Here is a 25801-nt window from a genome sequence, read left to right on the forward strand (position 1 = left end):
GAGCCGAGCCGCGCCGGGAGGGGGAGGAGGAGGAGGAGGAGGAGCCCGCCGCACCGGAGCGATTCCTCTTCCCGTCGCCGCGCTCGGGGCCGGGGCGCACCGGCGGGGGGCGGCGGCGGCGGCGGCGGCTTCTCCTCCTCCGTCGTCTCCGTCCCCCCCGTCCGCCGCCGTCCGGGGCTCCCGCGGGGCTCGAGGCGCCGCCGCCGCGGCCCGACCATGCTCCCCGGGGCGCCGCCGCCGCCCGCCGCCTTCCCCGCGGCGCCGCCGCAGCCGCCGCCGCCGCCGCCCGCCGCCCCGCACGGGCCGCCGGCGCCGCCGCCGCAGTTCCCGCCGTTCCCGGGGAAGCCCGGCCTCCAGATCCGGAAGAATGCCATCACGGACGACTACAAGGTCACCACGCAAGTGCTGGGGCTCGGCATCAACGGGAAAGTTTTGGAGATCTTCAGCAAGAAGAGCGGCGAGAAGTTCGCCCTCAAGGTGCGCGGCGGCGGGGCGGGCGCAGCCGCCCGGGGGGCGGGCGGCCCCGCCGCCAGCCCCGCGTCTCCGCGGGGACGTAGCGGGTTCCCCCCCCCTCTCTTTCTTTTCTTTTCTTTTTTCTTTTTCCGTTTTCTGTTGTTTTCTTTACTTGGGGGGGGGGGGGGGGTTGTCGTCCCGAGCGGCTGCGGAAAGGGGAAGGAGCAACTCGGCAGCAACAGTTCCTGCCTGACAGTGATGGAACATGTCTGCTGCCGGCTGGCGTGGAAACGCAGCTGCCCCCGGGTGCTTTCTAAAGCGGAGCCGCCCGCCGCAGGGCCCCGCCGGGGGTGCGGGGAAAGGGGCGCCGGGGGCCCGGCTCGGCTCGGCCCGGCCCGGCCCGGGGGCGGCGGCGGGCGGGTCGCGCCGGGCGCTTTGTGCTGCCCCGGACAAAGGGGCCGGGCGGCTCCGCGCCGCTGCGGCCGCGCCGCCCGCGGCTCCTGCTCCTCTTGGAGCATCCGGCGGCGCCTCCGAGGCTTTTCAACCCCGCAAAGCTGCGTCTCACCGGGGAAGCGACCCGGCGCCGCCGAGCCGGCGGAGGCCCTCGGCCGCGCAGGCTTCGCCGCCGCCCCGGCGCTCGGTCCAGAGCCTGAACGACGCAGGCCGAAATCGGAGGCGCCCTGGGCCGAGCCGGCGTGTGGGGCGAACGCGGGTGTTCGCCCGGGCGCCCCCGCCCAGCCGCCGCTCTGCCCTGGCTCCCGGCCCGTAAAAGCCCGCGTCGCGCCGAGCCCCTCGTCCCGCTTCGGGCAGGGGGGCTTCGGCCATGTCTATACAGCGGCTGTGGCGTGCCTTCGGTTTGAAGGACGCTCGGATAAATACCGTCTCCAAAAGTGCTGGATAACTTAACAGTGCCCTTGTTTTCCAAGGAGCTTTTCCGGCGAAGGTGGGGAGCACGTCTCCTTGGCAGAGAGAGACCGGGGGAAGTTTGAGCGGCTTCGTGACGCGGCGCGCGGTGGCACGGGTACACACAGTCTGCTCCGGGGGAGCGGCGTGTTCCGTGTCTCGGATGCAATTTGCTCCCACACATTAGCTGTTCAAAGCCTAGGCGTTATCCTGCGGATTGTGAAGACTTAAAGGGGGAAAAAAAAAAAAACAACAACCCACAAATCCGTATGCAGCCGTCTTTTGTCTGCGGAGCGAGGCATCTGTTGATAGCCGGGACTCCTGGCCTGAATGAATGAATGAGCGAGCGGATCTTTGGCGTGCGGATCGGGGTGGAGGGGGCAGAGGATGGTGGTGGCCCGGCCTTGTCAGAGAGGGGCTTGCTCAGCTCACTGACGGAAGTTTGACTTTTCCTTCAAAACCACGGACGTTTCTCACTAGCTGCACCGTGATACGCTCACGGCATGTATCATATCACTTCTGGTTTGAGATTAGTGAAATTGGCCTTTGTTTGGGCAGACACGCTCTTTGTCAGCCTGCAGTTGGCTCAACTATTCAAGTTGCCGGTCGTCGATGCTTCCCCCCGAAGTAATAAAAGGGGAAGGGTGGCAAGTAAGGTACAAGGAAGAGGGATTCCTGACGTGGACAGGTTCTTTCTATCAAAACACCGGTTCAGGCGGCTGGAGCCTGGGTTTGTGCTATCAGCCTGCCAGCAGCAGAGCGCAGCGCAGCAGATGTGTTCAGGATTTAGCATTATGATTCGCGTTATTTCCTTGGCTCTGTTGAAATGTGTCTGATAACATAGGATTTTATGCTGTAATGCGTGAGGGTGGCGCAGAATATCTGCGCAGCTCTTGGAGGATGAGGCGTATTCAACGCTGAGTCTGTTCTGGAAGACTGTTGGTCTTCATCCCTCTGTCCCCTGTCCCGGCTCCTCCATGCTCTCCCGGTGGAGAGAGAAAAGAGCAGCCAAGCCGCTGGACCTGCCTCTGGCGTTGCAGTGGGCAGCACAGCTGCTGCTCCAAATGATTCCTTCCAGCTCCCTAAAAACTGCCATGCTGGAGTTTGGTGCCTTGGGCTGGCTGGTTTGTATCCTTCCTGCAGTGGTGAGCATGAACTGCAAACTTGGGTTATTCCTCCTTCCGAGAGGACCTAAGTGCCCAGCCCAGCCTCGGTGGGGGGTGACCTAGCCGCAACGCGTGTTGACATCATCCCCTCCCCTGCTACGCAGGCAGGGTAACATCTCCGTTAGAAGCTGTTAGAGAGGCATTTAGAACATCTGCATTACTCATAGGCTGCATTGGTGTAAAAGGATGACCTAAAGTAGGATATACCGAAACGATTGCATCAAGTCGTCAGGTTACAGATGATGTTTAAGAGAATTCTGGTGGCCTGCAGCCAGGAGCTGCGGCTGAAATGCCTTTATGCCGTCTGCTTTGCTTGTGCGGCAAACCTTTCCATTCGCAGCATTTCTCTGAGTATTTTCTGCTCCAAAAGGCTGTGTATTCGCGCAGCCTTCACTGAAGGGGAAACGATTGTATGTCTCGTTAATGTTAATGATGTCTTCTGGTTATGTCGTGCTTCCTCTTGGATCTTGTGCAACTGTTACCTTGTTAAACCTCTCTCCCAAGCGGTGCGATGTGTTTAGGTTAGGCTTTAGCTGAGAGTCACGTCGCTTGAGAGAACTTTTCAGTGCTCCAGGAGAGGCTGAATTTGGAGGCCGCGTTCCTGTAGCGACAAATACGTTATAGGCAATTTTCTTCTTTCTAGTACAAGATTCCACAGTGGAAGATGCTTGTAAAATAACGCAATGTGTGAGTTGAGGGATGGTTGCTTTATTTGCTACACCATGCCAGGGTAAAAACAAGAGATATTCTTTTACTTTTCTCATAGATCGTTATTTTTTATGTTGTTAGTTTCCCACTTAAAAAACAAACAAAAAAATCCCCAAACAACCTTTTTCTGTATTGAAAAACACCTGGGTGGAATGCATAAATTGCCCAGGAGGAGGCAGGTGGTCCAGTGGCCAGATCCGTGCCTTGGCGTTGTTTCTGAACAGGGTTTCGTGTTCAGGTGCTTCCTCCTCCGAGTTCAGCCGCGGAGCCGCCAGGCGCCCTCGGCCCCGCGAAAGGGGGACGCCGCTGGCCGAGGCGCTGGAGGACGTGGGCCACCAATGACTAGACCCTGCTTGATGCTAAGAGACTGGCTTTTGGTGTCTAGCTGGGAGAGGACGTGAAAGCCGTGACGTGGTGATGAATGGCATTGAAGTGAGGTCTGTGCCGTTTCTTACCCTCTTTTTCCTTGTACCTTGGTGTGATCTATTAATAGACAAAATTAGGCTTGTAATTTCTGGCAAACCTAACGTATGTAGGTCACGGTAGCCTTTGCTTGGCTGTGTTTGTTGCAGGCAGGCTGTTGGCATTAAGTGACGCAGATTGCGATGGTGGGATGGGGAGTGACGCCTGCATTGCGTGCTGTGAATTCCACTTTTAAGACTAATCTTTAGACCAAATACTGGATTTATGATTGGCTGCCTTAGTGTTTTATAAGGAAATCACAGGTCATCCGGATTGTAGGGGAACAGGGAAGGGGGTGTCAGTTAATGGTGATGGTATGTCGCTTGGTGGAGCTCTTCATGGAGAAAAGTTTGCTTTAAAATGAATTAACAAAAACCAGCAAACAGCATTCCTAACCCAAACTTCAAAGCAGAAAAGCCTCATCTCTCCCTTCAAGTGGAAGAGCCCAGCGAGCTACGGAGACGACTTGCAAACTCGTCCCCTCTCCGAGCAGCCTGGGGGCTTCACAGCCCTCCCGGGAGCAGCGGGGCGGCTCTGAGTGTCTTGTGCAACATTTGCCTGGTGGTAATCCGAGTGCTGGTCCCTCTGGTGTGGGCAGAGGACGGACCCCAGTACTTCGGTGGTTTATTATTCTTGTGTGAAGTCTGTTGTGGAAATCAGGTAGGTGGTGTAGGAGCAACCTCATCTGAGCAGCTCCTCTCTGTGCTGCCTCGCACTGATAGCGTGTTCGGCCGAAAACGTGGATGGAAGAGCACGGTGCCCTGCGGGGGACGGAGGCCCGCTGCGTTTGCACCCTCTGCTCCCCGAAGGGCAGGCGATGGCCGTCTGTCCATCCGCACTGCGGCCAGCGCGCCTGCCGATCGCTGCGTGACGGGAGGGAGCGTTGAGAAGCGAGGTGCGTTTTCAGTGGTTGTGGTTCCTGTGCGGCTGAAACGCTCGTTAAACTCTCCCCGAGCTCCTCCTCGTCCACCAGCCTTTCGGGACTGGAGCGAATGGTGGGTGGGCCGAGGAGCGCCGCAGCTCGCCCCGCGGTGAGCGCGAGCCGCCGTTGGAGGAACGTGGGCTCTTCGGCGCCTGGCACCGGCCCGGCGGTCCTTTACCTCTCTGGTTCGGAGAGGGTCAACGTCTTTGGTCACCTTAAGTGCGTAATTTGTCTGCCAGTGTTCGCTTTATAGCGCTTGGGGACGTGATGGAGCACAGTCCGGCGGGCTCCCCTCGAGCCTTAATTAGCCGCCGGACTTCGCTAGGCGAGCAGCACTAGCTGCGGGGTCTCTGTGGGGGGCTCTTAGTCCCTGCTTTCGATCCGTGGCAGATGAGGAAAGCGCTCCCGTGCTGCGTTTGCGAGGTGGTCGGCATCCGTCTCAAAGCTGTCCTCGCGGATGGGGCTCCCTGGCCGCCGAGCCCTGCGGGTGAGCTGGTTCCTGCGGCTGGTGGCCGCGGGTTCCCGCTTCCGTCGGGGCCAGGAGCTTTTCCAGAGGTGCTTAAGGGAGTGAAGCATTTTTGTTTAACCAAAAATATCTTTCGTATGGCCATTTGTGCATCTCGCAGTTTAAAGCTATGGAAAGTACAGTGTCATCACGGGGACTTTTCTAAGGCAGTGGTTTATTATCTCATTGACCAAAAGGGTTTACTGGCTTGGATTATGAGTTTAGTTAAACAATTGAGGATTTACATAATCCCTTCTAAATATGTTACATAGTCTGAGCAGTCAAATCTACAACTGATACAAACTGATAAAAGCCTGGCGGTAGGGGCTGACTGTTGCTCTGGCACGTGCTCAGGAAATGGCAGGGTTCTTCCTCTTAACGCGTTCAACCGCCAGTCTTGCGAAAGATTGGCGATTCCTGCGTTTTTACATGTGGGAAACTGAGATGCAATGATTTACTTAAGGTCCAACAGTCAGTGTGTAGCAGGGCTGAGGGGAGAGCTGAGGTGCCTGCTCTGAGATGAGGCCCTCCACCAGCACCTGTTCCACTGGAGCCAGGCAAGATGCTGCGTGATGGTCCTTTCCAAAGCCTTCTCCTCCGACTTGCACCCACCATGAACTGGAGAGCATTTTCCCACCTCCTCCAAAGTACTCAGCATCTCCAGTGATGTGATCCAAGCATATGGAAAATGTCTTTTGGAGTTCAGCTTTGGCTGAAGTTGCCATTTTGTGTCTCGACCACGACCAGCCCGGCTTTTGGTAGATGCACTGTTCTGAAACCATCCCTGGGTAGGGTGCGGTGGCAAAAGCCTTTGGTAGATAGAAAATACAGCCTTAGCCCATGAGATAAATAGACAAATATGGCCAGGTGAAGCCCGCGTGGAGCTCCTGTGTGGCCTTCAGCAAGGCTTCTGCACGCATGCCAGTCCAGGAAAGCCCAGTTTAAATCGTGTAGGTGTCTGTGCTGTTCAGCGCTAGTGGCCCCGTTGGGGATGAGCAGCGTAGGGTGGGGATCAGGCTTTGCTGGACGTGTGCTGCCTGTTCTGAAGCAGCACCTATATTTAAAGCAATATGTAAATAATAACTTGAAGTTGTATGGGTTGAAATCCAGGAGTCTCAGTGTGTTTGCTAGATGGCAGGTAGGCACAGGTGAAGTAAATGCAGAAAACAGGCGCAGGAAGCCTTGAAAAAGTGCGCTAGTGACTTCTCAAAACCTGTCGGGCTTGTTCTCTTGGATCTCGGGGGTTGTCTTCTCTACCCTGGACGTCCGAATGCCGGGGAGCTGCAGAGCAGCTTCTCCTTGTCCAAAGTCGTTGGGCTGTGCCTGTTGGGGCTCACGTGGGACAACACCAGGCTTGGTACTGTCCTGACCGGTGCGCTTGGTCCCAGGAGGTCCTCCGATCCCTGCCCCGTGATTGCCATGCTGAGCTGCTTTTCAGTGTTGCGTCAAAATGAAACCTAGCGGATTTTCCCCAATTGATCTGCGGCTTCTGTGTTGAGGGATTGGGAGGAAAGAGCCTCTCTTTCATGAAGAAACCCTTTTCTCCAGCTAGCTCTGAGCTTAAGCAGCTTTCCCGACCCGCTGACTGCGCTCTCAGCGCCTCGCGGCGCGGGAGTCGGGGCCGGTTGTCCCCGAGCAGAACTGGCCCCGTGCGCCTGGCCTCAAGTTGCAGCATTCAGGCAGCATGACCTCACCTCCTGGTTTCCAAGAATAACGCGCTGCCTCCCCTCCGCCGCCGCGGGGCCGTCTGCAGCGCGGGAGGGCGGCTGCTGCGGGCCGGCAGCCGTCCCCTCCAGGGGCCCGTCCTCCGCGGATGCTCCCCGCCAGCCCCTCGGAGCGAGCCGCCCGTACCGGGGTCGGCACGGTGTCGGGTAGTGTCTCTCCCCTTCGTGCAGCAGGGATTTTAGGTAGCGAGAACTGGGAAAGGCGTTTGGAGGACCAGGCTGAGCTTGCAGGCTTCCGTTTCTGGGAGAAGGAAGTTTTGGGGGTGAGGGTCCCTGAGGACCACTGCCTAATGGCTGGCACTGAAACACAGTTTTAGCTGACCTCTCTCTACCCTTAAATGATTTGCAAAACTGGGCTTTCCTGGGCGTTGGGGTTAACCTCGCAGAGCTGTCTGAAGCCCTCATGCTGTTGCGTTCATCCTGGGGGCTGGCGGCGGTTATGGGGGAGTGGGAATCACGCAGGCAGGACACGTGGCAGCAAGGACGTGTGGCTGGTGATGCTTGTTGTCACGAGTGCCCTATCTGCAGGTAGGAGGAGGGGAGGATGCTGCAGGCACGGAGATGGTGGGTTGTGTAAGAGCCGTTCAGCTGGTGCCGGCGATGTCCTCGTGGTCCGGAGGCAAGTGTGCGGGACTGCGGCCGGACCATCCATGTGCTGAGAGAGCGGAGCTGCCGTCTTTGCTCTTCTCCTGAGTGGACTTGCGGGCTGCGCATGCCCTGTACCTCTGGAGCACGGTATTTTAAAAGAACTTAAGACATACATCGTGCTGTGCGGGGCTTCCTTGGCTTCACGGGTGCCACTTGTCTAGTGTGCTAATACATCTAAAACGCGCTTTCCGTGGCTCCGAGAGCGCCCTGGGAGAGACGTTCCCCGTGCACAAGCAGCGAAGCCTTTGCGTGCGGAGGACTTTGCGGCTTCTCTTGGCTATAAGCGCACGGCTTTGCAGGAGGAGTTTGTACAGCTCCAGCCCACTGCCCTGGGCGCTCAGCACCCCTCCTGGAGCCTGGGCTTCGCGGTGAGGAGAGCGTCGGATGCCGCTGGAGATCTGTGGTGTTTTTACTCTGTTACTGCATCTTCCCAGTTCCTGCTGAGAGGGTCACCTAGATCGTGCACAAATCTGTTTGCTTTGTAAAATTTGGCCTCCTGTTTCCAGCTCACTGGCCGCGAGTCATGCTCCACGTGTGCGGAGAGGTGCTGTGGCCGGGCTCCCGAGGGGAACAGTCCGTGTGCAGTCCGCCCGAGGAGGTGGACAGGAGCAGCTTGCCGGGGTTAGAGCAGGACACGAGTCTGAATGCAGGCAGCTTTAACAGCCTGGTACGCTGCTGCTCTTACACTTACCGGCCGAGTCATTTAGGACGTTTCAGATCTCGCCGTTTTGGGGTAGGGATTGTGGTGGCCAGCAGGTTTAGCAGTCGTTTTAACTCTCTTTCCTTTGTGGCCTCAGGCAGGGACTAACGGCCGCAAGTTTGTGACTGTTGGTACGTCCTCCTGACCTGAGGTGGCCCGAAATGTGAATTTTGCTGTGAACCGTGAAAATGTTGCCGGTGGCAGGGAGAGGAGGTCAGAGTCGCGGCTCCTCTCCGAGCTTTGGTGGGACCACGCGGCGATGTCGGACGTTGCAGGTCCATGCAGAAGCCCCTGGGGGAGGACAGCACCTTCCCGCGCGTTATGTCGGTGTGTTGCTTTGCTCTTGCTGAAGTAACTTCTCCCAGGGAAGAGGGCAGGTGAGCAAGCTGGCTCCAGCCGCCTGGGACAGGCGCAGCGTTTGCCGTCATGTGTAATGAGATTATTTGAGCTGTTGGCGTCAGGGATGCATGTGATTATGCGCCTGGCTGTCCAGCAAGCTGTAGCCTAAACTAGAGATAAAGTTCAAAACGCAAGCCCAGATCTGAATGTTCCTGGGGCTCCCAGCCAGACTGGGACTTTGCAGCTCTGCTCTCCTAAGATATCCGTGCCCGCTTGTGGTATAGATTTGGGATCGGAGGAGAGATGGACTTGATTTCTTCGTCGTAATTAACTTTGCTGCTTCTCCTTGTGTGCTCTAGGCTGTAGCTAACTCCTCTTGGGTGCTCCTTCTGATTTCAGCCTGTTCCGCCCTGCTGGCCCCAGAATAGGAGCGTAAATTGGGCTCAGGATCGCAATTACCATATGCTGAAACAGGCTAAATCTGTGTAACAGCATGTCAGGGCTCTGTGCCGTCCCTATCCAAAGAGGTATGTCACCGCACGCCTGAGCATGGCGCCTGGGCCGTTCACTAGCTGGAGAGTTGTGCTGGCGGGTGGGAGCGGGGGACCTAGCAGTGATGGAAGATGAAGAGCTGGCACGGTCAGGACATGGTCTAGGGAAGGCAAGGCGCCCCACCACATCGGGACCTCTGGCCAGTGAGTATCATGTCCTTTCCATGAGCTGTGCCAGTAGTGCCCACCGCTGGGATGGTCTCCAGGGACCATGGTGGCACATGGTTGCACGACGGCCATTGGATTGGCTCCCTCCCCTGGAGACGCAGCTGTGCTCTCCGTGCTGGATCTGCTGCTCTCTGCTTTCTGGGCGAAGATGAAGGCAGGGGTCAAGGCATCAAACTCCCTCCCAGCACCCCTGGCAAACTCCTCTCCTTCGCGAGAGGATTGGGTAGGCGCGTTTCCTCTCCATGAGCGTTCAGAAAACGGAGCAGCGAGTCTCCCTATTTCTGTCCTCTCGGCTCTCCTTTGGCCATGATATCTAGCACAGAGCTAGCGCAGCCTCTTGAAAGGCTCCTCGGACGTCCTGCCAAATGTGTGTTTTCAGGGAAATCTGGCTGGAACAAAAGCTGGGGCTGCTCTGGAAATTTGGCAGCGCGTCCCGTTGGCTGGAGTTCCAGTAGCTGCGGCTCGCTGCCTCTCGAGGCGTGGACGGGAGCCTGGTCCGAGTGACGCTCCTTGGGAGCACGCTCCGGGTATTTCGACTCGTCCCCGGCTCGGCTGGGGGAAGGAACACGCGTGCTCCAAACCGGAAAATATACGTGCTCTCCTCGGCCTCGATCAAAACAGCCCCGGAAAAGCCTGGCCTGCTCGCGGGGGTACGTTTTTATTTTGAGTAGCAATAATAACCCGATTGCATCTCGGCGTTTAAGAGCAGTTTGCAGCAGTTTTTGTGTATCGCATATCAGCTCGCCTAAGCGGGAAGGCAGGAATTGCCCGCTTGCAGCGGGGGCCGCCGCGACGGGGAGGCGTCTCCCACCACCCAGCATGGCACCGGCGCCGGAGACTCGCTGCTTGCGGCCCCAGCTGAGCCCGCTCCTGCTCGCTCCGTCCCCCGCGGGCTGCGATGTGACTGACTCTTTTTTTTTTTTTTTTTTTCCCTTTCCTTTTCCCCTCTTCCCCCATTTCGCAATGTTGGCTGCCCATTACGTGGGGCAGATTGCTCAGAAACCAGAGACGGGTGTTGCATAAGGCACTCGGCCGCGGCAGCCGGCTTCCGCCGAGCCTGCCGTTCCCTTGACAGGGAGGCCCTGCCAGGAAGCTTCCCGGGGTTGCCTCCTAGAAGCCGTCAGAGCTGTGACTCCGGCGTTTTTGGGTGAGTAAGGCTGGAGACTCGGTGTGGGTTTCCAGCGGCGCCTGCCAGTACTAACAGCCGTGCAATTTTCGGAGCAACATCACTCTCGTAGCGAAACGGTGACTCAGCCGCCCTCGGTCCCGGATTTCGTGATTTTGGGAGGAATCCGGGTGGTGGGACAGGTTCTGCCACCGAGTGTCCTGCTGACCTTCAGTTTGGAGGACCTGGGAGTGTCGCGGTGGCCTCGGCCATCCCCCACCTTAATGTCTAGGTGGGATGCTCTTGCTCTCACTAATCCGCGTGCTCTGGCGAGGCTCTCCGCTTTCTTTTTGCCTTCCCTGCAAGGAAGCCAAGCTCTTCCCCGCCGGAGCGGCTGCTCCTCCAGAGCAACCTCTCTGGAACCGGTGGGAAAGCTGCTTCAGCTCTTGGCTGAGACTCCTGAGTGTGGAAACCTCCCTCCTTTTCTGTCTGCTTTTGTGTGAACGTGGAATCTTCTCCGAAAGACTGGGCACCGTCCGTCTCCTGGGCAGTCCTTTGTCGGAGGACTCTGCCTGAATGGCTCCGTGGCTCGTTTTGTGTCAGAACAGGACTTTCAGTGTCTCCCTCTGTGTTTCTCTTCCACCCTGGTTGTTCCCCTTTGGTGACCCAAGGGGATGAGCTGCTTGCGAAGAGCAGCGCCCTGCCCATGACATGAGACAGCTTCATGGGTGGTGGAAATCAGTCGGGAAGTTCTCCAGCTCCTGGGGGGTTCTGGAAGTGTCCCACAGCTCCTTGCAGAGGGCAGCTGGAAGACTTCCTTCCCCGCCTTCTCGCTGGGCCCCGGGTATGTTGTTGGAGATGCAAATGCTAGTCTGATGAAGGCCTTGGTGAGTAACATGCTGGGGAGTTTATAAACTGATTAAAATGTGCTCTCTGTGTGCTGCTGAGCAGCTCTGGCACCTCCCCGGGCTGCTGGCAGGCAGCAGGGCTGAAAGCTGGACTTGCTGCCTGGTTGCTTTACCAGCTCGCTGCCTCCAAAGTGGGCTGGTGCGATGGCATATGCAGCTTCAGAGCTGTTACCTTGCCATGCGTGCTGCTGGCCACGCACATGTATCCTTATGTATGGGTTTTACCTTGAGGGGCTGAAGGGCAGATCTAGCTTTGCTAGATCCAGCTAGCTAGAGCAAGGAGAGTTTTCTGGCTGCTCTCTGTAGCTCAGCTCCAAAAATCTCACTCCCCATCTGACCGATGAGTTTTGCATGGTGCTTGCAGCAGTGACAGCCTCTGCTTTGCAGGTCAGATGGTTGCGGCTTTTACCAAGACATGCGTTTCATATTTGTATCAGTCCAGAGACTAAACTGAAATAACCAGGCAAGCGTCACGGGGAAGGAGGATTAGACTGAGATGCAGTAGCGTTGCCTCCAGGGTTTAGTTACTTAACTATGGAGGCTGAGCGAAGAACGTGTTTTCTGCATGAGATCAGCAGGCAGAGGACACCAGAGATGATCTCTAGGTGCATTCCTTCTGCACCGGGCAGCCAGAGCCGCTTCCTACGGTACAACAGCTCAGAGGGGATGGTGTCCCAAAGTGTTTCAGGGCACTGCAGGGAGTAAACAGCTGGGTGAAGAACACTGAGAGCAATAAACACCTGGATTTTGTGCCTGCTTCTGACACTAACCTGCTCAGCAGCCCTGGGAAGATCGTTATTGCAGGGGAGAGGGGGTTAAGCTGCCTGTGCCCCTTGTACAGGGGCCACGGTTAGTGATGCACGTGTTCGTACGGGGAATTGGAGGCTTGATCTCCCCCTCGCTTAGCAAACGGGCTGTGCTGACCTGGGGAGTTAGTCTGGGCCCCGGGGCAGCAGCCGGAGCCGAGCTGGGCCTCCGCGCCCGAGGGGGCTGTAGCGACGCTCCGGGTTTGCATAGGCGTGCCGCCTCTTGCTGCAGGGATTTGCATTTGGAGAAATGTTGGGATTTCTGGAAGTAGCTTTTCTGGAGGGCTGCTGAGAGCAGCACAAGGGCCGGCTGGTCTGGCAGCCGCCCGCACCCAGCGTCCCTGCGGCCGTAAGCCCTTTCCGTGAATAAGTGGGATTGGGGAAGTTGGAAGTGTTACACAGCAAGACCAGGGAGTCCTGGGCAGCTCGGAGGGAGCAGTTCCTCTCTGCTCGACCCGGGGCTCGGGAAAGCGCCGCCGCTCCCCCGGGATGCTCTCGCCGTCGCCTGCCGTGCTGCAAAGCGCTCGGCGAGCTGCGAGCTTGGAGCCGGGTGGTGGGACTTGTCTGACACCGGGGTCCTGGGCATCCCCGAAGGGATCAGCAAACTGCTCCCACAATACGTATGTTTTAATTGCATATTTAAAAGATGCAACCATATAACCCCTGTGCTGTTGACTCCTTGCTCTATGATGCCTTTTGTTAGGGAGAACCTTGCAACGGGAGCAGGTTTCAGAGGTGGTTGGCGGAGATGGGAAAAGGTCTCTCCTGCGAGAGCAGCTTGTTGCTCTGTGCGGTCGCTTCTGGGGACGGGAGAGAGCTGCAAGCACGGGCAGTCCCCTGCCTCTAAGGACTTGCAGCCTCTTGCTTGTTTTTGCTGTGTTGCTTCAGGATCCAGGCCGTTGGCTACAATACTCGCCGTTGCGGTTCGGGGGGGATGTGTGGCCCGGGAGAGGAATGAAATGCCCACTTGCTTCAACCTCCCCCTTGCAGAAAGCAAAACCTCCTTGCAGCAAAAGCACCGGCTCTCTGCCCATGTCTAGGACGAAGCGGGGCAGGTGTCGCCTCGGGAAGACGCTTGCTCTATCCCGGGGTCCGCAAAGCCTGCGGCGAGGATGAAATTTTCCAAAACAAAGAGCCAAGGAAAGGGCAGAGCGATGCGCGACGTGCTGTCTGTCACCAGGCTTCAAGGCCGTGTAAACACACGTCCTTCCCGGACTTGGCACCGACGGGATGAATGCGCCCTGGGGGTGCGTCCGCTTCCCCGCGCCGCTGCGCTGGGTGGGAAGTGTCTCCGTATACACGCACGCGCAGCGCCAAGGCTCGCGCTGGAGAGCCCAGGCTGCTGCCCGCCTCGGCCGAGCAGCGGCTCCGCCGGGGGCCGAAGCAGGCGCGTTGCGTCGGCCGCGCGAGCCGGGGGCCGGGGCAGCGAGCCCGCGGTGCGGCGGCGCTCGCTGTGCTCGCAGCTGCCTTTGCGCTGTGCGTGTTTCCGAGGGAAGTGCAAAGTACGTAGGTCGCTGCCGAGTTAATGGTTTACATCAGTGTTTACCTCGGTATTAAACGCACCTGCAAACGTGAAGCACTTCCTATGGTAAACCCCCGTATACGCACTTTCCCATTCGCAAGTTCAGGAAATCTTATTTGGTGCAGGGGGAGAGGATTGGGAACGAACCGAAGCAACACTCAAAGGGGCTTAGTTTTGCTAGGAGATGGGAATAAAGGGATTCAGCACTGAACAGATTTGCTGGCCTCAGCCAAGCGTAGAGCATTGCGCTCAAAGGTAATCGTCCTCCCTTCGTTTCTCATCTTCTTTCTGCCTTCCATCATGCAGGCGAAAGGGCCCAAGATGAAGGTCCTGGTGGCTGCAGCTTCTCCTTTGCTGGGTGGGGATACGGCACGGACGCTGTGCCATCGCTTTAGCTGGCAGGAAAGCGATGAGGAGCGGGCATTGCTGCCCGCGCGCGTGCACGGAGGCCGCGGGGAAGGGCCGCGCCGCGGGAGCGAGGCCCGGGAGCCGCTCCGGGGCCGCGCGGCGGCCGGCGGGGAAGAGGCTCGTGCCCGGGTCGGCCCGGCCCGCCCAAACTCGAACCTCCCGCTCCGCACGCCTGTTAATTCCTGCGAGGAAATGGCATCTCGGAGGGGCTGGACTGGGCTGGGGGGGGGCGTTCGGCTGCGGCGGTCCCCCCGCCTGACCCGACCCTGCGGCAAGCGTTAGCAGCTTCTGGCCTGGGGCTTATTTGGGCTCCGGGCTGGCGACGAGCCCTCCCTGCCTGGACGGGGGTTTTGCTGTTCTCGCCCGTGTCGCAGGGAGGATGCGGGGGGCGGGAGCGTGGCTGGGGGACGCCCATGCGCGGCGTGCCGCTCCCGCGCGTGCCCCCGAGGCTGTCGCGGCTCCGAGCGAGGGTTTGCAGCCTGCCCGGCCGTGGCCGCGCGCTCTGCTCCGCCTGTCACGGGTCAGCTGTTCTCCGCACAGCTCTATAAATAACCGGTGACACAACAGGTTGCCTATTTCCTGAATTCCCTTTGCTCTCCCCTTCTGCCGCGGTGCCCGCTCGCATCGCTCCCAGGGACCTCCGGCTCCCAGTTTGATCGCCGTCCTCTAACATAGTTTGGTGAGGGGTCTTGCTGCTCCCAGGTCTCTTCTTCCTCCTGGAAGCTCTGATCCAGAGCTACACCTGGGAATATGCAGCATGTTGCTCTTGGCTTGTCCCTGGTGCAACCACCTGGCAACCCGGGGGGCAAAACGTTCCCCTCTCCGTTTCTGCAGAGCAGAGGTTGTGGTCCCGAGTCCCCTGTCTCCTTGCCAAGCATCCTTGTCCCTGCACAGCTTCTGGCTACCTCAGGTAGAAGAAACAGTGGCCGCGTCTGTATGCGCCCTCTGGACAGGGAAACTGAGGCACGGGAAGGCCAAGTACAAAGAAGCCCAAAGCCCTTTGTGTTTCTCGTGCTCCTAACGCCGGTGTGGAGCTACAGCAGTGTCAGATCCTCGCAGCTGAGGACACTGGCATTTGCCGTGTACCCCGGTGTGCAAGGCTTGTGGCAGGGGGCCGAGGACGGGCTCCGTGGGCAGGCCAGCGTGTCCCAGGTTATAGGTACCTTCTCTTCCCCCTCCCCTACGGCCTCCTCTCTGAGCACAACCCAAACCCAGCTGCCTTTTGGAAAGGGCAGTGACAGCTGAGTCACCACAACCAAGGTTTTCTGTGGTGCACGGTGGAGGGGTGAGAATAGGATGGTCCCACAACAAAAACCTGCAACCGGATCGTCCCCTAATTTTTTCTTTCTCAAATACATGAAGCTGAAGCTATTCATTTATCTTCCTGAGTGTCGGCTCCTGGCGGCTGTTTGCGTAGTGCCGCGGTCGCTCCGAGCCGGGGAGGCTGCTCCCTGCTGCCTCCTGCTGCTCTTCACCTGGGTTAGGTTTCTCCTCCTCCTGTTTGGATAAGTTTTGACCGCCCGGTGCTGCTGGCTGCCTGTTGTCCGCTTCTCGCCCCGTGGTGCCGCGTGCCCCGGTGCATCGGGCTCCCGGCGAGGACCTGCGCCCGGGCCCCGAGGACGCGCTGCCCGTGCTTTGCTCGTGGGAACCGGGGGCTTTTCCCCGCAAGGGTGGGAAGGCGGCGGCGGCGGCGGCCGGGCCCCTGGCAGGTGGCTCCCGCCGTCGCGGCTCCGGCTCCCACCGCCTCCCGCCTTTGTGCTCCCGGTGCCGCCGGCTTTTGTCCTGCCCGAGGGGCTGAACAGCTGCCGCATCGGCCGGCACCGGCAGCCCGGGAGGGCTCGCGTGGCACCTGGAGCCGTCGTCCGGCCGCCTCCCGCGGCGTCGTTCCCGTCCTCCGCCCCGGCCGCGGGGAAGAGGGCAGGAGCGCGCAGCGCCGGCGCCTTCCCGGGCAAAGCGCCCCGGGCATCGCGGAGGCGCGCGGCGGCTCCGACCTCCTGCATTCCTCCTTTTCCCTGGCCGCGCGGAGTCGGTGCCCGCGGCGGTGGGGGAGCCTCGCGCGCCCGCGCTGCCCCGAGCCGGGTGCTGCTTCCCGTCGGGGACGGCGGAGCCGCAGCTGATGGGACGCGGGAGCGCCGTGTTCGGCAGCCCTTCCCCGCCCGCGGGGTGTCCGAGGCCTTGGGAGCCTGGCAGCGAGGCCCTGGCTAGTCCACGGGACGGTCTGATGGTCGGCCCCGTCCTTTACTTTTTAGTTTTAAACGGCTGCTCAAAGGTCCGTCCGTCTGCGGAGCAAACGGGCGGCTGCTGCTCTTCGCCGCAGACCTGCCAACACCAGTCACGCTCCAGGGTGCTCCTGCAAAGCGGAGCAATAGCTCGTCTGACTGCTTCGAGGTCCAGTGCCTTCGGAGGGCTCTGGGAGCAAGGAGCAAAGGGAAGATCAGTGTTTCGCTAAGACAGAATCTCTCAGAAGTTTGGACGTTGTCTTCTTTCCTGTATAGCTGTATTTGACGTGTATCGAACCCCCTCGGTAATCAGAAATGCATCTGACTCAAGCCTTTGGCTTACGAAAGCAGGTTTTGCTCAAAAGTTTCTAGCGGAGGGCTTTCCGTAAAAGGCGAGCGCTATAGCGAATTCTGGATCTTGGTTTCTTCCGATCTTGGAGGCCGGGAAACGCTTGTGTGTCAGCCTTCCCCCGGCAGCGCTGCCCTTGCCGGTTAGCAGGGGACGCTTTCGTAACTCGCGGATCTGGTTACTGCGTGCCCGTGCCTTCCCCGGGCAGCTTCGAGGCTGCTGGGCAGCGTCCCGACCGCGGCGGGGATCCGCTCCCGCCCGCGGCGGCGGGAGAGGGTCAGTTGGGTAGCTCTTATTTTGGTCCGCGATGGAGAAGGCTGTAGCTGTCTTTCTGAGGGTTATTTGTGCCTTTTAAAACGGTCTGGTGCATCTTGCCCAGGGATGCTTGAAGCCTCCTGGGCCGCTGTCCTCCGCGGGGCTGGCCCGGGGCGGCTCCCCGGGAGGTTTGCGTCTCCTGTCGGCTTGGGAAGCGCAGCCCGCTCGCCGTGCCAGGGCCTGCGCCAGCTTTTCCTGCTGTTCTCCGGTGCAGATAGGTGGCCGCTTTGCAGCGGTGGAGCCGCCGCCTCCTTCTGCGGGGCTTCAAGGAGTCCTCTCCCCTTTCGGCTGTGTTCCTTCTCCTGCCTCCGTCCTGCTGATGGTTAAAATGCCTGTGGCTTTGCACAGCTCTCGTGAGCGCAAATCTCGCCTCAGGGGTCTTCTCCGCTGCAGCAGATGCCCCCGGACAGCTTTGCGTGTCAGCCCCAGCGTGTCCCGGGGCGTGCTGCTCCTGGCGCCTGCGGATCGGTTTATTCCTGCATAAAATGCCGTGGTTTCAGCCTGCGTGTGCCGGCCTGGGAACGCGCCACGGAGGGATAATAACCCAGCAGGCGTTTCCCATGCTCGTATCCGTGCGGGTGCTCGCAGCAGGCAGGGCAGGCTGGAGGCTGCAGCGGAATGAGGGTTTTTTTTTTTTTTTTCCTTAGCACGAACAGAAGGCGGTTGAGGTTCCCTTGGATTTCTCATTTCCATGCTGGCTTCCCAGCTGCAGTATTTACCAGTTTGCTCTCGAAGGAACCATTGCTTGGAGGGGGAAGGCAAGATAGCTGGAAAAAGCCAGACTGCGTCCTGGAGGGGAGTTTCCAGTAAATCATCCATCTTTTGTTATCTCCCCTGCTCCTCCCCGCACGGGAAGGGTTAACTCTTGTCACGCTTTGAAGGCTGATTGTTTTGATTGCAAAATCGCTTCTGGAGCTGCTCTAGGCCCAGGAGGTGCTCGGGTGGGGGCACATGTCCCCAAGGCAGCGGTGGATTAACCCCTCCTGAGCTCTAGGAGGTGTTTTTCCCATCCCAGCCTCCTTGTTGCAAGCCAAGAAATACAAACGTTGCTGCAGCTGCAGACCGCCCTAGATACCGGAGCTAAATTAGGGCCACGGGCAGTGTTACCAAACACACGCCCGGATAGCTGGGGCTGCGCTCACGTGGCTGGAGCGAGCAGCGGGCTGCCGAGAGGCAGCTCTGCGCTGCGCTGCTGAAGCGGCGTTGGTACGGCTCGGGGGCCGCGGGCGGTTCGGGAGGTTCGGGCGCTCGCGGGGCGATGGCAGAAGCAGCAGCCTGGCCCTTTTGGAGAGCGTCCTTCCAAACGTGCCGTGCGCGTGACTGTTGCTGCACCTGCAGGCGCCTTGCAACGAGTCCAAAGGATGTTTCTGGCCCTGCGTGTCACAAATTCTCCTGCATGTTACCTTTTAAATCCTCCAAACGCTCCAGGACCGAGCACCGAGGGTTTCGTGGCTGCTGCTAGCAGAGGCGTGATGGAGGCAGCGGGAGGGAAAGCCGTCGGCTGCGGGAGCTGCATGTTGCCTCGCGAAGAGGGGACGCGGGGAGCAGACAGGGCAGCGGGTGAGGAGGAGAAGCCCCCGCGGAAGCAGTTGCCGCGTTCCCCCTCCCCGGTCAGCGGCAGCAGCCGTGGGCCGCGATGGGGCAGAGCTGGCGCGCGGCAGGACCGCGCTCCGGCCCGAGCCCGGCGCGGCCGTGGCCGTGGCCGCGGGAAGGCGGCAGCAGAGCCCGGCTGTTTGCTGGGCTGAATTGCAGACGGGGTGTTTTGAAAGCTCCCAGGCAGCTGTTTACTCGCCTGTGGGCGCCTGAATACAGAAGCAAATGTCACTGCCGTACTTGTGCAGGTAATGGAGGCTGCTTCCCCCGTAGTTCATTAGGAATACAATTAAGCTGCTTTAAGAGAGCCCTGAATAGCCTCTAAAGAAAAAAAAAAGGTATATATTTTTGTTCTCCTGTTTGTCCTGTTTAGAATTATGTTAACTGCCTATTTCCTGCTGTCCAATTTTCCCAGCTGGTAATTACAATTTTTTTTTCCCCTTTTAAACTTCCTGATGCTCCACCCCTGGCCTTTTTGGAACAAAGCTGTAAATAATAAAGCTTTTCTGCAGGCCCCTTCCCCTGCGGCCGGGCCGGGCGGGCGCCCCGCTGGCGCTGGGCGGCCCGGCTGCCTCCGCGGGAGCCCGGCTTGAGCTCCGGGGCGCTTTCCCGGCGGCTGCCCTGCCTCTCCCGCGGGGTGCTTGCGCACCAGGGAAGTGCAGGAGCGGGATTTTAAGAGTTCGCTGTACTTACCTGAAAAATAACTTTATTTTCCCTTTAAGTTAGTTTTTTTACTCTTAATTTTTTCCTTGTTATTTTTTTATTTCGCTCTCCCTGATGCGTCTCTGCTGCCTGTGCAGCGCGTGCCCGGCCCTCTGCTCGCTCCCAGCCCGGCAGCAGCGCCGGGCACCGGCAGCCCTCGCGGCCGCTTCCTCCCCCTCCGACTCCTCTCGCTGCTCGGCTTTTTATAGCGCAGAGCTTCCTGTTTGCCGCCCAGCCGCGGGCGCGCGGGGGCCGCCGCGGCGGTGCTCGTGCCGGGCGCCGCGCCGCGGGAAAGCGCCAGTCGCGGCCGAGCTGCGCGGCCCCGGGCAGCCCGGCGCCCTGTGCGCGGGGGCCGCGTGGCTTTGGCGCGGCAGGGACCCGCGCGCGGGGCGGTTCGGGCTCCTCGCCCGGCCCGGCCCCCCGGTTCCGCGCGGCTGGAGGGCACCTGCGTCGCGCTGCCCCTCGCGCAGAATTTCACGCAGAGTCTCGCGAACCGGTCGGTGCCAGAAGCTCTCCTGCTGGGAACGGTTCCGCTCCGAGGCCAGAAGCGGAAGGTGCAGGAGGAGTCCTTGCCGCTGCCGTGCTTCTCTTGGGAACGGCGTGGGACCAGCCAGGGCCCTGCGGTGCACGAGCGGCTCCGCCGCCGAGCCGGCTCTTCAGAGGAAGAGGTGTTCGGGGTGGGCTGGGGCGGTTTTGGTCCCTAAGATGCGCTGTTCATGCATTAAAACGTTCTGAATTACGTAGCCGTGATTTAGACGCGGCTGCTGGCGCGGCGCGGGTGCTTCGCGCAGACGCCTGCGGCGACGTGGCGGCTGGGGAGGCGGCAGAAGGCGCGATGGAGAAACGAGTGGGTGGGCGAAGGCGTCGCGGGCGGGTGGCCGGGCGGCGGGTCCTGCTGCTCCCCGTCCGCCTGGCCAAGGGCGAGTTCGCCCTGGGCTGCCGGGGCGTGCGCGGGGGCCGAGAGCGGCGTTTTCTCCTCTCTCTCGTTACCGTGACCAGGACCGACGTCTCCCACCGGTGAGCGTCCTGGCCGCTGTTCCTCTCCTGCAGATCCTCTCCAGGATGGGATGCGTTTCCACGTGCTGCTCCGCGCGCACCGGTCCCTCTCCGGAGGAAGCGGCCGAGATAACTCCTTTATTAAGGTTGTTTCTGCGGCCAGCCTGGCCGCCGCTCGCAGCCCGAGCGACGCAGCGGCAGACGCAGCGAGCGGTCCGAGCCCGGCCCCGAGCGCTGCCCGTGGCAGGAAGGAAGATGAAACACGCTCAAGCTAGACGTGTTTGTTGCTCGGTATTTAGGAGTACAATAATTAAGGCTGTTTGTTTATCCTGACGAACGCGGTAATTAATGGTCTCTGGCCGACTAGCAAATCCTGCACCTGGAGCCGAGTTGCCTTCGGGAAGGTCAAGGGCCTCGTTGAAGAGCTGCTGCTGCCCGGGAGGGAAGCCGGCTGTTTCGGGAGCCCGTGGCGGGGCTGGAGCAGAGTCCTCCCAGGCTCGCGCAGCGGAGGGCTGGAATGTTTTCAACGCGAGACGAAGGCTGATGACGGGGCGAAGCGGGGAGCAGGGGCGCTCGCACGGCGAGCGGTGGTCCCGGCGCGGCGGCGCTGCGGGGGGCCGCGGAGCGAGGGGTTCTCCAGCGGCACGTGCAGGTGTGACGTTGTAGGTGGAAAGCACGAGGAAGCTTGTTTCTTATCTTACGGAAGCAGCGAGGCGCAGGGCATGCAGCAGCCCTGGGTTCGCGGGGGAGCTGGGACCCTGTAACCACCTCCTGGTGTGGGAGTCCTGCTCTGCCTGGGGAGCTGTAGAGCTGCCACCTCCCCACGTCCACCAAAGCGAGGGGTAAAAGCGCTGCCCTTGGATGTCTGTCTGTACCGGAAAGGCCGTCCTTGGACTGCACTCTGCCTACCTGCTAGGTTTGACTAAGGGCATGCATTTCCCAAGGTGCACTCAGGCGAGGATTAACACCTCTGCGTGGTGCCCTCCGAGGTGCTATAGGGCCTGGTGCGGACCAGGGTGGCCAACTTCATGCTCTTCCCACTAGATGGAGATGGAGGCCTTGCAGAGAGTGCTGCTGCGTTCGCCCCGCTGCAGCACAGGCATAAAGCATCCGTGCTGGCTCTTGCCCTTGCGCTTTCTCCTGTCTGTTCCTTGCTCCTGTCTTGGGTCTCTTGGATGGTTTGCTAGCTGGGCATTGTGGCGTCTTGGCCAGACATCTCCTGCGTGGTCATTCAGGGGATGCAGGATCAAGACTGATGCGCTTTTGCTTCTCTTACAGATGCTGCAGGATTGCCCTAAAGCCCGCAGAGAAGTGGAACTCCACTGGAGGGCATCTCAGTGCGCGCACATCGTCAGGATCATGGATGTCTATGAGAACCTTTACCAGGGAAGGAAGTGTCTGCTCATTGTCATGGAGTGGTAAGTGGGCCAGCAAAGGGGATGATGCTCCAAGTGCGTTCTCCTCTCTTGACTATGGCTCAGCAGGATCAATGCTTTGAGAATAGTTGAAAAAGCACAGTTCAGAGCATTTGGGACTGTCAGACGATGTTCTTCTGCCTCCCTCCTAGCCATGACTTGCTGGGTCATAATGCCGAGGTGATGGCCCAGCTGCTGAGGCTTCCTGCAGTGCTGATACCTGAAAGATGGACTGTGGCCCTCCTGGAAAAGCAGCTCAGCTTGGGAGATCTGCCTGTGGCCTCCCTGCCCCCAAAAAACAAAGGGGAGCAGGGCAATCCGAGATCTGGAGCAGAGTTGGTATGGAAATACAGCACAAGATGCCTGCAGCCCTCACCATGTGGGATGCCTGGATGATACAAAAAAAAGTGGAGGTGCAAATTCCTCCACCTTTGTGTTACGGATGGTTTTAGTGACACCAGAAAGGCACTCAACATGGGGGAGAGGTCTGCAAGGTGTAGGGAAATAAGACCTGAAAGAGACGTCGCTTGAAAGCTGCCCAAGGGATGGACAGTACTGTGTGGTCTGAACAGGAGCTAAACTGCCTCTGAGTCATTCTGAAAACTTACTCTGATACTCGTAGCCTTCAGGCCTGTGGGTTTAAAGCACATAGATCACAATCAAACTCGCTTTGGCCATGGAAATTAATGGGTAGTCACTGGGTTGCTGGCACCGCAGCAGCATCTGGTGTGGTCTGGCTGGGCAGCAAGAAATGTCGGATTTATTGATGTGTATTAGGCAGAAGTGCAGTAGCAGCTGAGCGAGTCTGATTCTGGTAGATGTTTGATATAATATGGGGAGTAGGAGGAATGAAGGGGAAAGTATTGAAACCACATCCCAACCGCAGCTGTGATTTAATATAGCTTCCTTGCCAAAACCTCTCCTCTGGCAAGCCAGTAGGTTGCCTGGGGCGGGCAGAGGGTGTGAGGAGCTGCCACGAGTAGAGAAAAAGGGCAGTCTGCAGATCCACCATGCAAAGGGCTTCTGACTTCTCTTGCGTGGGAAGAGGCTTTTGAGAATCATACTGAGATGCCGGGCACCAGATCGGAAAGGTTTGTGCAGCCTGTCTGCTTGCAAGGGAGGAGAGCAGTAGCTGAATAATAAGAAAACAATCTCCTGAGCATTGAAAGCTCCATGCAAAGCATCTTTTCAATAGCCACCCAATGTCCGAGGGCCGCTCTGGGGGTGATCGACTGGAACAACTTTGAAACACTTTGAGTGTATGGTGTCCTCTAAGAGTCTGGTAGAAGCCAAGAGGCTGTGCTGTGCTGCAGGTCCCTCCTGCAGCTGAGCCTTGGCTGCTAGTGTCTCCCTTCAAAGCAACACTGTTTGATTTTAACGTGAGGACAGTCTTTCTCCTTGTGCACTCAGGGCAGTATCAGTCCATGTTGGTGTTCACTATCTGTATTGCAGATGTCTAGCTAATGTAAAGGGCACTTACAAGAGATGCTGTCTGGGAAAGTCAGAAACCATTTCTGGTCGAATTAGATAAGACAGAGCGAGGTTATCTCTGTTTTCACCAGTGGAGATCACGGAGCTGACTTTCTCTTTAAGGTACTTTGGAAGTCTCTAACAGGGGAGGGAACCAGGGAAGTTTCTCCTGGTCCTTCTCCAGCACCTTGCCTGTGAGCTTGTTCTGCTCTCAGAGGTGTCGGTCTCTCCCCGTCCCACTTTTGAGCTAGTGTGAACTGTCCTGTGCAGACCATGTTGGAGCAGTCACATGCTGTTGTGCTGAGCCCTACTTACTATGACACTTGGGAGGTCTCCTCGCAACACAGTTTCTGTTGGGTGAATGGCATGTGTCATTGCACTCTGACCACCACTGGTGGTGCAGCTGCTGCGTCCCCAGCACAAGTGATCTGAGCTCAGCACTTTTGTGCGCTGTGGGTTTAATTTGACTGGTGAGGTGGTTTGGCTTGCGAGCTAAAGTAGGCCAAATGTGATGGGAACTCTCCACGCTTCCAGAGCAGCCTGTTATCTTTAGTGTAAACGCATTTCTGCCTCACTGCTGTGAGTTGACAGGAAGGCCATGTCCGTTCACACCTTGCGTCCCCACTGAGGTTTGAGAATCCTCTGCGTTGCTCTTTGGGAGAAAGAGTCTGAAATACCCTGTGCCCAGAAGCGCCACTCTAAGGGCTTGGATGGATCGCTTGCTTGGTTGTAGGGCTCCTTGCTGAACATCAGGATTTTGATATTAGAGTTGATATTGATAGTTGGAGCATCTCCCCAAAGCTGCGGGTGCACTGCCCCGTTGCAGAAAAAGGTCAGTGATGTTCCTGAAGGCACGTTGGAGCAAGTTTGAGGTGGGGAATCGGCATCTAACCGTCTTAATGCCTTTTTTGTGTTTCAGCTTGGATGGTGGGGAGCTCTTTAGTCGAATTCAAGATAGGGGAGACCAGGCCTTCACCGAACGGGGTATGGAATCAACACTGACTTTTGTTTTAATCTTTGGACAGTTTCTTGCCATTCATAGGAATGTCTCTGATTACACGATACCCTCAGTTGCTCTTCTGAATAGGCTCCAAGGCAGGATTTTGCATTTGGAGAATGAGGGGTTTTGATACGTGTGGCCGGCTGTTACTCACGGCCCAGCTTTTCCCTGTCAGTTAAGAGCAGAGTTAAGGGGTATTTTTTTTCAGCAAGTATGAGTCCCCTCAAATTGTACTGTCTCTTCACTCCTTCCATCCTGCTCCTGGACCATCAGGAGCTTTAGTGACCTTCAGAAACGCTCCCTCTTGGTCTAAAAAATGAGATTTTGGGGCTGTGATTTTCATAGAGATAAAACAATTTAATCTGCTCTGCTCCTGTGGCTCAGAAAAGTTTCAGTAAAACCCATCCCCAAGCCCACTTCTCTGTTAGTTTCCCAGCCTGTGGAGATAATTTATCCAGCTCTTTCCAGCCCTGTAAGTTCCAGATCCCTGGTGGTACCAGAGGACCATTAAGCCTTTCCCTGTCCAGGAGCAAGTTCTCCTGTTTGATCATGCTGTTTAGTGTTTAGGATTGTGCCTGGAGCTTGCTTGGAAAGGGACATTTTGGGTAGGGGAAACTCTCTTGGCCTCAGCCGAGTTTGGCCTGCTCCTTGGCTCCTGGTTTGGTGCTCCCTGGGTAACCCAGGGAGTAGTGCTTGTTTTGAGTAAGTGAATTATAACGCTTTTGATGTTCCTGTTGCTGCAGAGGCTTCAGAGATAATGAAGAGCATAGGGGAAGCCATCCAGTATTTGCACTCCATCAACATTGCGCACCGGGACGTGAAGGTACCGTGCTGCGTGCGTGCCCGGTGGCGCCGGCGCCCGGTCTCTGCCTTAACAAGCGTTGCCAAGTCCGATGCTTTCTGCTGCTCCTGGCTCTTATATTTGCTTTTTGTTCCTTGTGTTTTCGCAGCCGGAAAACCTCTTGTACACCTCAAAAAGGCCTAATGCTGTGTTAAAACTCACCGACTTTGGCTTTGCTAAAGAAACTACCACACACAACTCCTTGGCCACTCCATGCTACACGCCTTACTACGTGGGTAAGTTGCTGGGGAGCCGGAGCTTCCCATTTTTCGCAAGCTTTGAAAATCCCCCATCTGTGTTGGCGTTGTAAGTGAACGAGAGCCAGAGTCAACGGGTAAAGCTAGAGGAAAGCTCAGATGGTATCACCTGAATTCGTCCGTACTGCAGGTCATGGCGTCTGCTGCGAGCTCCAACCCTCCGTGCGTAGAGCGGTGTTTGAGACGGCTCCTTTCGGAGAGGTTTCGGGGTGGGTTTCGAGGGGGACGCTGCGGCCGTGCGTGCAGCGAGGGCTGCTCCGAGCACCGCGACGGCGTGGCACGCGTGCGGGGGCTGTACGGAGGGTCCCTCGCGCGTCCGGGCCACGGCCTTGCGTGGCCCCGGGAGGCAGCCCCTCGCTGCCCAGGGGACGTTTGCGCGTTCGGCTCTGGCATCCCCTCGCCCAGCGTGTCTGACGCTTGGGAACTTTTGTCTTCCCCTAGCCCCGGAGGTGCTGGGCCCAGAGAAATACGACAAGTCGTGTGACATGTGGTCCCTGGGCGTCATCATGTACATTCTGTGAGTACGCCGGGCGCCTCGCCGCCCTGGCCCGCGCTGGCCGGGGGGGTGCCGCTTTCGCGCCCGCTCGCGAGGCTGCGGCCGGGCCGGGCCGAGCCGCGCGGGAGCCCTGGCGCCTGCCGGGACGTG

General features: G+C 58.5%; 1 protein-coding gene across 1 annotated transcript in view; it reads left to right on the forward strand.

Moving 5' to 3' along the window:
• The first annotated feature begins 44 nt into the window (after window positions 1–44).
• The window catches only part of MAPKAPK2 (MAPK activated protein kinase 2), a 29453-nt gene continuing 3696 nt past the window's right edge, over window positions 45–25801 (forward strand). The window contains exons 1-6 of the mRNA XM_062595226.1: window positions 45–477; window positions 21451–21590; window positions 23977–24041; window positions 24801–24880; window positions 25008–25134; window positions 25597–25672. Coding sequence (XP_062451210.1) covers window positions 217–477; window positions 21451–21590; window positions 23977–24041; window positions 24801–24880; window positions 25008–25134; window positions 25597–25672 — 749 coding nt within the window. The 5' untranslated portion in view covers window positions 45–216. The remainder of the gene's footprint in view (window positions 478–21450; window positions 21591–23976; window positions 24042–24800; window positions 24881–25007; window positions 25135–25596; window positions 25673–25801) is intronic.

This window comes from Rhea pennata, chromosome 25 (genome assembly GCF_028389875.1).
Source record: "Rhea pennata isolate bPtePen1 chromosome 25, bPtePen1.pri, whole genome shotgun sequence".
NCBI lineage: Eukaryota > Metazoa > Chordata > Aves > Rheiformes > Rheidae > Rhea > Rhea pennata.